Source organism: Coptis chinensis, chromosome 4 (genome assembly GCF_015680905.1).
Source record: "Coptis chinensis isolate HL-2020 chromosome 4, ASM1568090v1, whole genome shotgun sequence".
Classification (NCBI taxonomy): Eukaryota; Viridiplantae; Streptophyta; class Magnoliopsida; order Ranunculales; family Ranunculaceae; genus Coptis; species Coptis chinensis.
This window is the reverse complement of record NC_141459.1, coordinates 93632055-93643912: the sequence shown is the minus strand read 5'-3', so window position 1 is coordinate 93643912 and position 11858 is coordinate 93632055. Positions and strand designations below refer to the sequence as shown.

At 35.4% G+C, this 11858-nt stretch overlaps 1 protein-coding gene across 1 annotated transcript; it reads right to left on the bottom strand.

The window, feature by feature from the left end:
• Positions 1–9357: 9357 nt before the first annotated feature.
• On the bottom strand, positions 9358–9900 carry LOC147505766 (uncharacterized). Its single transcript, XM_086605623.1, has one exon. It carries the CDS (start codon positions 9898–9900, stop codon positions 9358–9360), a length of 543 nt encoding a protein of 180 aa, XP_086461749.1.
• Positions 9901–11858: the final 1958 nt, after the last annotated feature.

The following is an 11858-nucleotide window of genomic DNA, read 5'->3' as shown; positions in this document are numbered from 1 at the left end:
GCGGTATTCTAGTAGACTTCATCTTATTATGGAACGTTGAGGATCAGTGGTCATTATTTTGACTTTGACATTGGACTAATATTACAATAGACCATGGTCAACCATCATTGACTATTTTTTTTCATTTTTATTTCATAATGAGTCAATGCTTCAATACTCATTGACACCATCTATATATCTATCAACCAAATTGATAAACAATTTCGACTCAAAAACTGTGGAACTATAGATATATAACCAAAAATGTAAAAAGCAATGAGTTACAATTCTCGTGTTTTATATCAATATAATAAGGGAGGGAAGTTTTATGACCAACGGTTGGGATTCCATCCTACGGTGGGCTGAATGGTGGCTGGAATGCTCTCGAGTGTTGTGAGCAAAATTAGGAATTAAAAGCCCATTAAATTAGCACGGTTAAGTTCGTCGTACTTTTTATTAATTAGTCGTAATTACTACTAAAGAAAAACCCTTCGCCTCTTCAAAAAAATATTAAAAAAATAAAAAGAAATGACCGATTTTTTCTCGAGCAAAACCATTTCAACTTCTATGTCTAAAGTTCTTGATGGTGAGCAAAAAATCGAATATCATTTGAAAAACTATGTTTTTTGCAGCTTTCGAAAGTTTTTCTTTTACACATTTTTAACTAATCTTTTTCTTCTTCTCTTTATAGATTTTAGTTGCGCTGCTCTCTAAACTATTTGTTTCCGCATTTGGTATTCTTCACTGATGGGAAGAATAAGGTAAAGAAAATATGTTTGGATGTGTTTGGACAGGTGACAAACTTATTTTACGTTTTAATCTCTTATTTTACTGCAAGTTCTGAGTAAATCAATAATCTATCTTGATTAATTACTTTTTAATTATATTATGTTTGTCTTGGATCCTCAATCATTTTGCAAGGAGATATTATTGGGGATGCAGATAATGAGTGATCAAGCTCTAAGTTGGTCAACTACTAGGTTAGTTGTTACCGTATTCCATTCTTTGGCTCTTCATTTTTTTTTTTCTTATGGTTATTGCCATATAGAATATACTATCAGTTGTTGTCAGAACAGTGTTCGCAAATGAGAAGAAAGTTCCACTTGACATTCTTCTATACTCAATAAGCCAATAATTTTATATATTACATTTTAGTGTGCTGGGTACATGGTCTTCTCCGTCATACTTTAGGGGTGAGTTTGTTGATATGGGATAAGTTTTTCAACGCATATGGTCAACCAAAAGAAGGCAAATATTGTTGGAACGATTGTACCATTCTTTATAGTAAATTATCTGTCTCTTTTTTCTTAGGACAACAACACAGATAGCGAGTTAAACTGCCAAATTGTTCTTTGTTCTTGGATGCACCCATCGCATCAATGATTGAATAGAGTACGTTTACACCACTTTATGACTATTGAGATTCTTTGTAAAATGAACTAGAAGGTTAGGTGGTGTTTACAACCCTTTTATTCGTTCCAACATACCAAGTTGTCAATGCACACATTATGCAACATTGATAGCAGGAAAAAAATGACATGGCTATTTTAAAATCTCCTTTCAATAACTATGTTAGGAAGATTATAAATTAATTGGCATGACTAAAATTAAAGTTTATTGGAAAAATTAACTCCTACGGAATTTAAGGATCAAATTTGAACTATTTTTTCCGGAAAACCATTTTCCAGAAAATCAAAAGGTCAAAATGAAAAAAGGGAAAACCACCAAAGAACAAAGCTTATGATTTGCCACCAGAACCGTGGCATACCACGATCACCTATTTGGTTGGGTCATCATCAACTAGGGACTGCACTCGAGAAAATAAAATTATGTTCAAAGAAAAAATTATGAACGTTGGCATCTTTGATCCGCACCTGTGTGTTAGTCAAAGAAGATCATCCTCCTTAAAAATATGCAGGTATGTAATTTGTCTTCCATTTAGATTACCCACTTAACGAATGATCCATTAGAGATTTAGGGTACAACTTGCTTACTGTTTCTTTTGGGATTTTCCTATGAGCTTTTTGTGTTTTGATATGCAAGGTGGGGTGTATCAAGGAAATTGCCATCTGTAGTTTCACGTGTTCATTTGTTCTTTGGAAACCTATTACTATTAAGAGTGTGTTTGTTCGGAAAGGCGATGGAAAGGAAAGGTAAATAAATGTGGTCCACCTTTTCCATAGTTTTTTTGCTATTTGTTTGCCCCATGAAAAGGAATAGGGCTTTCCATATGGAAACCAATGGAAATGGTTTTGTGTCCGTGCCCTACCCTTAAAAAAATTCAAGAAATTGGGCTAGAGAGTCTCATTTAAAAAAAAAAAAAACTCAAAAGCCCGACCAATAATTTTTTTGGGTTTTAATACCCCTTGCATTGTTTTTATCCGCGTAAGTGTTTTTTATAGAAAATCTTTAGAATCTAAGCTTTTGACTCGAGACCAGGCCGCCACCTGTTATTTTTTAATATAATGTATTCTCTTTTTCACCCTTCCAATATAACACCTGTAAATAAGATAACTACCAGAATAAGATAACTACTTGTAGATAAGAGAGAGATAGGGAGTGGTGTATTGAATCTAGGCCACTCATAACAGCAAAAGGTACTAGTGTATTACTTCACATAGTACTGTCCAAGGGCCTAGAACCGCACGAGTAAATAATTTAAATATATGTTTCAAAATGTTGAGTTTCAAAATAACTTAAATACATTTAAAATTTATGAATTTTTTTAAGAGATTATGAGAGAGGAAATCTCGTTGTTTCACATATTGTAGAAGTAGTTGCAAATAATTAAATAGGGTATTTTTGTCCATTGCTACCAAAAGTGGTTAAACATGTGTCAAATTCTGGTTTTGGTCAAACTTGGGTGTAAAAACTAAAAATACTATGCCTCTGTCTTAGGAGTTAAAAAATTTCTTAACAGACTCCCTTAAACTAATTTTCTGTAAAAAAGAGCAGACTAGATGTTTTTGGGGACCATGCAGCACATTGTAGATATTTCCCAGGTTTCAAATACTGACATGATCATGTCAGAGATATTTTATGTGATGCATTTTGGAAATTTGGGGTACAGGTGAAGAAGGAGGCTCCCCGTGAATTTTCTCAATCGATCCGAATGAGGGGAGATCGACACTTCGCCTGCTGGATGTATTGATCTACTGATTGGTCCGAAGGGAGGCATGCGTGTGTTAATGTAACTGGAGCCTCTCCATTGGAAGGGATTGGGAATGGAGTCTTTGAGGTGGGAGAAGCAGTTAATAGAAGCGTGGCGAGGGAAAATTGAGAAACACGAGGAGGCTTGTAGAGCTAACCAAAGATTGTTTCATTCCTTTTCAGTTTTGACACTTTTGGCTTCTTGGCACAACTTGAAATTGTTGAGCTCCTTAAGAGATTGAGAAAGTTATGGACTGCAACGTAATGACAGTTGGTTCTAACGAGTTTGTTTTAGGAGGATAGGATTTGTCATTCAGAAAGGACTTGCGGCGCAGCTTGTTGCACGTTTGTCCTAATTATTTGTAAAACTCGTTATCATTATTAATAAAATTTCCACTTAAAAAAAATAATAAATAAATAAATAATAAATAAAAACGAACCACTCCAACAGCTTAAGCCACCACACCCTTCTTCTTCTCTTCTCTGACACCACACAACGTCTTTCTCTTCAGCTCTCAAACTCTACCTCAGGTACTTTCTTCCTCCCCCGCCATTTTTTTTTTATGGGATAAGCATACTTTTTAGATATACATTTTTTTTTTCTTATTATTAAAATAAATTCTTTAATTGGGAGCTTCATTAGTGAACTATCTCATAAATAATCTTGGAGCACATATAACAACTATGATGGTTTATACAGATATCCCCTAAGGAACGAAGACCCAAGTTTTCAAAAAGATACAAAAAATACCCCTATTACAGCTCATACCAATTAAAATCATAAATCTGGTGAACCATAACATTAATTCTCAACCTTGTTATGAAACACTTCTTTACGTTGTCATATATTATCTCATTACTTTTGTTAGTAGTTAATTATACTATTATCATTTCAATATCGCAGACATTTTCATGTTAGTTAATACTAATATGTTGTTCTTAATATTTTATTCGTGCTTAATGAAAATATTATTATTATTGTTATACAATATTATATATGAGTTTGCAAGTGTTTATACTCTTATGTTGATAAAACAGGGTAGTTTTTGTCTTTTTTTTTTTTTGTTTTTTTTGGTTCTCTATATGCTAAATTCATTTTAATTTACAAGTGTCATGTATATATCCGCAAAATGAAAAAGATCATGCCATTTGTTTTTTTAATTTTTTTTCCCAAGAGCAATGAGTTTTGGAGAAAAATGATAAGTAATATGGATGAATTATTCATGTTTCCATCTTTCTTTTCCTTTCCACAACTTTTGCATAACAAACATGATTATTCATTTCCTCAGTTTTACTTTCCTTTTCCACAGTTTACCAAATAGACACTTTTTTTCTTACCATTCCATCTCATTCCTTTCCACATTGGACCACTTTTTTTATTTCCTTTCCTTTCCATTAGTAAAATTTTAACAAACACACCCTAAGTCTTTCTTATTAAATTTCTTTTATAATTTTTTACTTTTCATATTGAGACGAGAAAGAGTAAGTACTTGCATTCATTACTTGCTGACCAATTCAAGCATGTATCATATCACCTTCAAAAACGTGAAAGGCTATGCTCTTGACATGAAAAAGGTGGGTGGTAATGGATATATTCATCCCAAGTCGTGTGCAGCAGCTGATCTTGGCATGAAAATAGATGCTTTATAATAACATCTAAATGCTAATATGGTTGCAGGAATGATGAGTCACTTGATCATTTACTATGAGAATGCAAGAATGCGCACAAGATGTGGGAATGGGTTTTCCGAAGATCTTTTGGCTTCAAGAGCAACTTTGTGGCACTAAAGAGGCACTCAGGCAGTGCAAGGGCGATAACACAATCAGTGAACATCCTTGGGTAGCTACAATTATTTATGGAATGGTGCATCTTTCCGTCTCTTGAAGGGTTGTATGGTCAACAAGATGCTATGATGTTAAGGAAGTTGGGATGCTGGATAGACATGGCGTCGCAGACATTAAATGGGAACCACTGGAACATAGGATAATCAAAATCAATGAATGTAGATGGGCCATCAAATGCCAATCCAACCATGACAGGTTTTGTATAGAAATCGTAAATGTGTCATACTTTAGGTGATATGCAAAAATATTGGTGTTAGCTTAACACAAGCTATGCGGTTGGGTATTTGGCATATTTTGGAGGGATCAAGAATGGGTGGAGGAGATCTATGGGTGGAATATGATTATGTGGCTACCGTCATGACTTATTGATTTTCAGAGCTACCGTGGTTCGGGTAGCTTCAATGGTTGAAGTGTAGAAGATTGCTAGAATTGTGTTTTCTGTCAAGTACTTGGCCTGAAGCAAACTTTGTGGCAGACAAAGTTGCTAAGTAGTCAACCACCAAAATCATGAGATAACATTCGCCAAACCGACTTGCATGGCTTACTAAGTGGGAAGCGGTCATGTGCGACATATGAGAAATTTGTATTGCAATTGGAGATGGTTTATTTATTTTTGATACAAAACGTTGTAAACAATTTCCTTTTGTTGATCTAATTTGCTTATTCTGGAAAAACATAAGAAAGATAAAGACGACTAAGTACCTAACTCGCATATGTCAAACTTTAATATTGTTTTTTTTTTATGGTGAAGACCCATGAGGAATTCACGGTCTCCATAATTCATTCATTATTTGGAATTTGGTCTAAAAAGCTATTACAGACTTCCAGTTAAGTAGGAAACTCCCTATGTCATGCCCATTTTGCAAGTTTATTAGCAAAAACATTACAAGTTCTGGGAGTAAATCTAAACAAAAGAGAATTGAAACTACTTGAAACAGAAGAAATATATAGCATAGCTTGGTTCTAGGTCCAAGAGGATGCTTTTGCTATGTCTCCACAAGCTTGGATTACAATTTTGGCATCACCTTCCAAAATGGCTTCCTTCCATTGCTTCTGCATTGCAAACTTTACTGCTAACTCTGATGCAAGAACTTCTGCTTCACCAAGAGAAGTGGCTTTGACTTTGCTGACCATTTCTCCCAAAAAAAAACCTTTACTATTCCTGCCAACCACAGCCAACCACAGCTAAACAGGCATGAAAACTCTCTCTATTAAAGCTAGCATCAAAGTTTAGTTTCACCCATCCAAGGGGTGGCTTTATCCAACTCAAATCAGAAGTCGTAGGATTAGTATCATCATCTTCCATGATATATGGTATATCATCTTCTTCAGAGAAAGCTCGATTCCAATCCTAATAAGAAGAATAAGCTTGATGCAAAACTGACTGTTGACTAGGCATAGCTCCTTGAAATCTCTTCTTGTTTCTGGCTTGCCATATAGCATCCATGATGGCACATAAAAGCATAGAAGGATTGAAGCAACCTATATCAGTGGGTTCCTTTAAATTCATGCAGAAGGATAACCAGTTTATCTTATCAAAATCTTCCACTTCAGTTCTAAGACCAAAGCTAGATAAAAACCATATTCCTTTAGACCATGAACACAAGAGGAAAAGGTGGTATAGATCCTCTGAAGTATTGTTACAAAAACAACACATGGGGTCAATATTTAAGTGGTGAGCCACAAGGACTTCACCCGTAGGAAGGATGTTATTAGAGGCCTTCCATATAAAATTCTAAACTCTCTAAGGGACTTTGAGCTTCCAAATCTGAGAATATATCTTGGGATTGAAATCACTGGAAGAGGCGGATGTCTTATTCCTGATGGTGATGGTTGTCTGATAGGTTGACTTCACTATAAAATTGTCCTTTTTAGTGAATTGCCATATAAGGTTATCGGAGAGACTTGGTCTTGCTTTAATGGATATGATGGCACTTTTTATAGGTGGAGCCAGACTTTCGAGAAGAACTATATTCCAATCTCCATCAGGGAGAAGGACATCCCGAACAGTCACAATTGAATAATTAATGTTCTCTACCCAATGCTTCAGAGGCTTATACTCTCCCAAGAAGAGCACCCATGGATCATTCCAAAAACTTATAGTGCTTCCATTGCCAACTTGTCATGCCATACCTGTGGCCACTATTTCCTTAGCCTTAAAGATGCTATTGAACATGAAAGAAGAATTAGAAGGTCTAAAAGTATCATCTGACATGGGCTTAAGAAATTTCCCATATTTGGCTCGCATCAATTTTGTCCACAAACAATTCTCTCCTGTTAGTACCTTCCAATACAACTTAGCCAAAAGTGCTAAATTGACTTCCTTGAAAAATCTCAACCCTAGCCATCTCTCTTTTTTCCTTTGACAAATCTTATCCCATTTACAAGTGTGAATGGCCTTGGAGTTTGGGGATCCCTTCCACCAATTTTTTTTGCAAATCTTATCCAATCTCTCAAAAATTGTAATGGGAATAGCAAAGGTGGACATGGTATAAATGGGAATAGCTTAGGCAACAGATTTGATCAAGGTTGTTCTGCCAGCTTAGGAAAGAAGGCTAGCTTGCCAACCATCTATAGCTTTAGAAACTTTGTCTGCTAGAAAAGAGAAATCTTAAACTTTGGATTTTTAGAAAGTTAATGGAGAACCCAAATATAAATCCTTCAAACCAACAAAGTTAATACAAAGAATGGATTTAATGATTTTTTGTTGGTGAACATGAGTATTTGGACTAAAAGAAACACTTCACTTGTCATAATTCACTAGTTGCCCAGATGCTTCACAGTACTCATCTATAATATCACTAACAACCTCAACATCATATCTTTAATAGAAGTCTGACAAAAGACTATCAAATCATCCGCATAGGCCATATGTGTAATACCAGGAGCCCCTCTAGAGACTTTCAAACTTGTCATGAGGTCAGTTTGTTCAACTTTAAAGAAAAGTCTTGACAAATATTCCAATACCGAAATGAAGAGGTAGGGTGACAAGGGATCCCCTTGTCTGATGCCACGAGAGGGAAAAATGGTCTTTAAAGGAATCCCATTAACAATAATGTTATATTGGACAGTGGAGAGGCAAAAGTTAATGAGTTTTATCCATTTGGTAAAGAAACCTAGGCTGTGAAAGATTTTGGCAATAAAAGTCCACTCAACCCTGTCATAGGCCTAGGCCATATCCAGTTTGATGGCACACCAGCCTTTTTTTTTGTTTTCTCATAGACTTGATCTTATAAAGGACCTCATGAACAACCCCAACATTGTCTCCAATATCTCTTTTAGGTGCAAAGGCTCCTTGGTGAGAGGAAATGATCAAAGACAGGAGAGGTTTTAGTCTATTTTCTAATATCTTAGAGAGAATCTTATATATAACATTGCAAAGACTTATGGGTTTGAAGTGTTGGATCTTGGTTAGATTTGAGATTTTGGGGATTAGAGAGATGAAATTCTTATTGAGAATAGTTCCAAACTGCTCTGTCCTAAAAAAAAGTTTGAACCACCTCTATAATATCTGTTTTGACCACATTCTAAAATTTCGTATAGAAAACAGGCTAAAAGCCATCAGGTCCTGGGGCCTTCAGATTACTCCTTTTTTTTAGGACTTTAAAAATCTCGATGGGAGAGGGAATGGAGATAAGATTATCATTTTGTGACTCAGAAATGCATGGATTAAAAAGAGAGATAATGTTTTGGTTAGGAGAAGGCTCAGAAGAAGTAAACATCTCAGTATAATACTCATTAACATACTTCTCAATGATATTAGGATCACTACACCAAGTTTCATTATCCAGAAGAAGCTTATCTATAGAATTCTTACTCTTCCTATATGAAGCATAGGTATGAAAGAACCTTGTGTTTTTATCCCCACACTTAATATTGGTAGTCCTAGAATTATGTCTCCAATAATGCTCTTCTCGGAGCAAAAGTTCTTCCAAGGTTGCCCTAATATATGCTAATGGTGGACAGATGAATAGCATCAGAAGGATTAAGATCATTGAGAGAAGCTAGTTTATTTTTACATACCCTTATCTGATTAAAAACATTACCAAAAATTTCCTTATTCCAGTTAGAAAGAGCTTTTTGTAGGTTAGAACTCTTAGAGTGAAGAATGAAAGAGGGAGAGCCTGCAGAAACAGAAAGATTCCAGGCTTCCTTAATAACTTGAGCACAAGACGGTTCTTTAATCCACATCTCTTGGAACCTGAAAAGTTTTTTCCTGATTTTTTGTTTGAGAAAGAAGTTGAGAAGTAAAATGAGATGATCAGATGCAGCATTAGGTAGATGATGGATTTTAGTTTGTGGGAAGAGGTTAAACCAATCAGTATTAGCTAAGCCTCTGTCAAGTCTTTCCTTAATATTAGCTATACCTTTTCTATTATTACACTAGGTATATTTAGGACTAGAGAAACTAAGATCAACAAGGTTCAAATCAGAAGTCAAGTCTTGAAACTCTTGTACGGCTTTTAGGTTCACTTTACTACCTCTCAGTTTCTCATCCATGCTGAGAATAGCATTAAAATCACCCCATAACAGCCAAGGACCCACACAACTAGTAGCAACAGTACGTAAATGATCCCAGACTAAATTGCGTTTGTGGGAAATGGGATGACCATATACTAAAGTAATAAACCAGTCACCTTCCGCAAGATAGTTTGAAAATTTAACTGTGATAGCATGTTTCCCAGCTCCAATGATTTCCAGATCAATCTTGTCTTTGTATAGCAAAGCCAAACCGCCACTCTGACCTTCAGCATCTACCACAAAAGCATTCGGATACCTCAAGGATCTTTGTAAACTCTTTATTTTAATACTGCTAGCTTTAGTTTCTACTAGAAATATAACATCCGGGTTGTGTCTCCGAATCATTTCCTTTAGAGTCTGAGCTACTGTGGAGGTTCCCATACCCTGACAATTCCACATCAACATTCTATACTTGGTGGGCGATATATATCCTCTAGTATGCTTCCAAAACCCAACTAACACACCAATTACTCATACAATCCAACTCCAGTCCTTGAAGAAAGAAACAGAGACTAAACCAATTGAACACAAAAAAACTCAGATGGAATCAAATCAAAACGTAGCTGTTAACCTGTTTCGCAAACCCAGAAGAGAGAAACATTCAATCACTTTCTAGCCACCATCCAGAAGGCTCATCAAAACTGAAGAAAAATATAGCATCTGGACCACTATCTCTGAATAGAAACTCAGCAAAAGCATCCATAAAATGATATTCCACCAGCTCTGAAAGATCTGTCAAATGACATACACTCCACCACAAGAAAAGCCCAGCTATCAATGGAAAAATCCTCTCTCCAACAATTCATCCCTAACTAACAAACAGGAAATAAGTGGATCAAGACCTAGTTTCCTTTCAACAAAGCAATCTGTCATCGGAATTATCGTCACTTTTAATCCAATTGGCCGCTGATACAAATGCACAACAACAAATGCACCTCCACAACAAACTTTATTCAGAAGAAACCGGACCAGAAACTTGAAAAACAAAAGAAAAAACAATACCGGAGAAGGTGCAGGAAAGTGATTGAAAAAAAAAAATAGCTATTGGGAACTGAAATCATTATTTTATACAACTAGGAATTGACCTGAAGATGGTCGGAGTCGACCTGGATCTCACCGGAATCACTCTGGGTTGCCGTAACATTGGGATAAACTACCACCTTCGGCAGGCACTGCCATCAAACTAGGAGCAAAAAAAAACTGACCAGATTCAACTCTAAAGATAACTTGATGAGAAGAAACACACTAACCAATTTAGTTGCCTCCAATAAGATCATGCTCAGTTGTCTTCTTCCCAAAGCTCATTCCTTTTTCACCTCTCAAGCCAGCTATCCCGAGCACGAACCAGTCAACTTGAGTTCTGATCTTCTTCTCCACCTCTCTAAGTTATGTATATTGCAGACATCTTTGTTTCTTATTATCTTAATAGATCAAATGGTGAATACAAGTCATACAAGAGGCTGGCTAGATCAAAGTAGACTAGGACCACGATTGCATAGAAAGCTAGTTGAGATTTTTCAAACTTTAATATTTTAATTATTTAAAAGGGAAATGCAAAGGGTTTCATATTGGGTGATCTTGGACACACCCATAAAACCACTCTCATACCCCATAAATAACTAAATTTTTTACCATACCCCAATAACCACTTCAATCCAATAATATCTCCTAAATTCATTTGGGGTATTTCCAATAGAGGCAAAAAAAACAAAAAAAAAAACAAAAAACAAACAACAACAATGCACAGCTTTGTCATCTTACACTTTCAAAATTCAAAATAATTAGTTGTTGATTTGTAATCATGCTTATTGGCGAGAGAAATGTTGTTAAAGAGCGAGGTAAATTATTAGAGAAGAATTCAAGAACATTTTTTATTTTTTTTGAAGAAAGAAAAATAAGTAAATGACTTGTTTTGTCTTGGGTACGCCTAATAAAAAAAAGGATAATTTAGGAACCTAAATATATCTTAAATAATTTTATTTATTTATTTTAAAATTGGGGTACTTGAGTGTTTTTATGGGTGTGTCCAAGATCACCCTTCATATTTTAGGTAGTACATATTTAGTTGCTTGATAAGTCTTACCAATTTGGAAGAATTCATTTTAGTTTTTATTTTATTTTTCGGTAATGCATTTGAACATTTGGGCATTTACTAAGGCATCAAGCAATGATGTACGCGAAGAGGTGAGGGTGAACAAGTTCATGCTTTGGGTATAAATACTGTTACGCACAATAAACCCTGGTTTTGTACTTCTTGAGCTTTGATGCTTTAGTTACATCATACAACACCTCCTCATCAGCCTTCTTAGTTTATCCTGCACGGCTGCACTCTACTTCAATTACCACCAACTCATAACCTACTA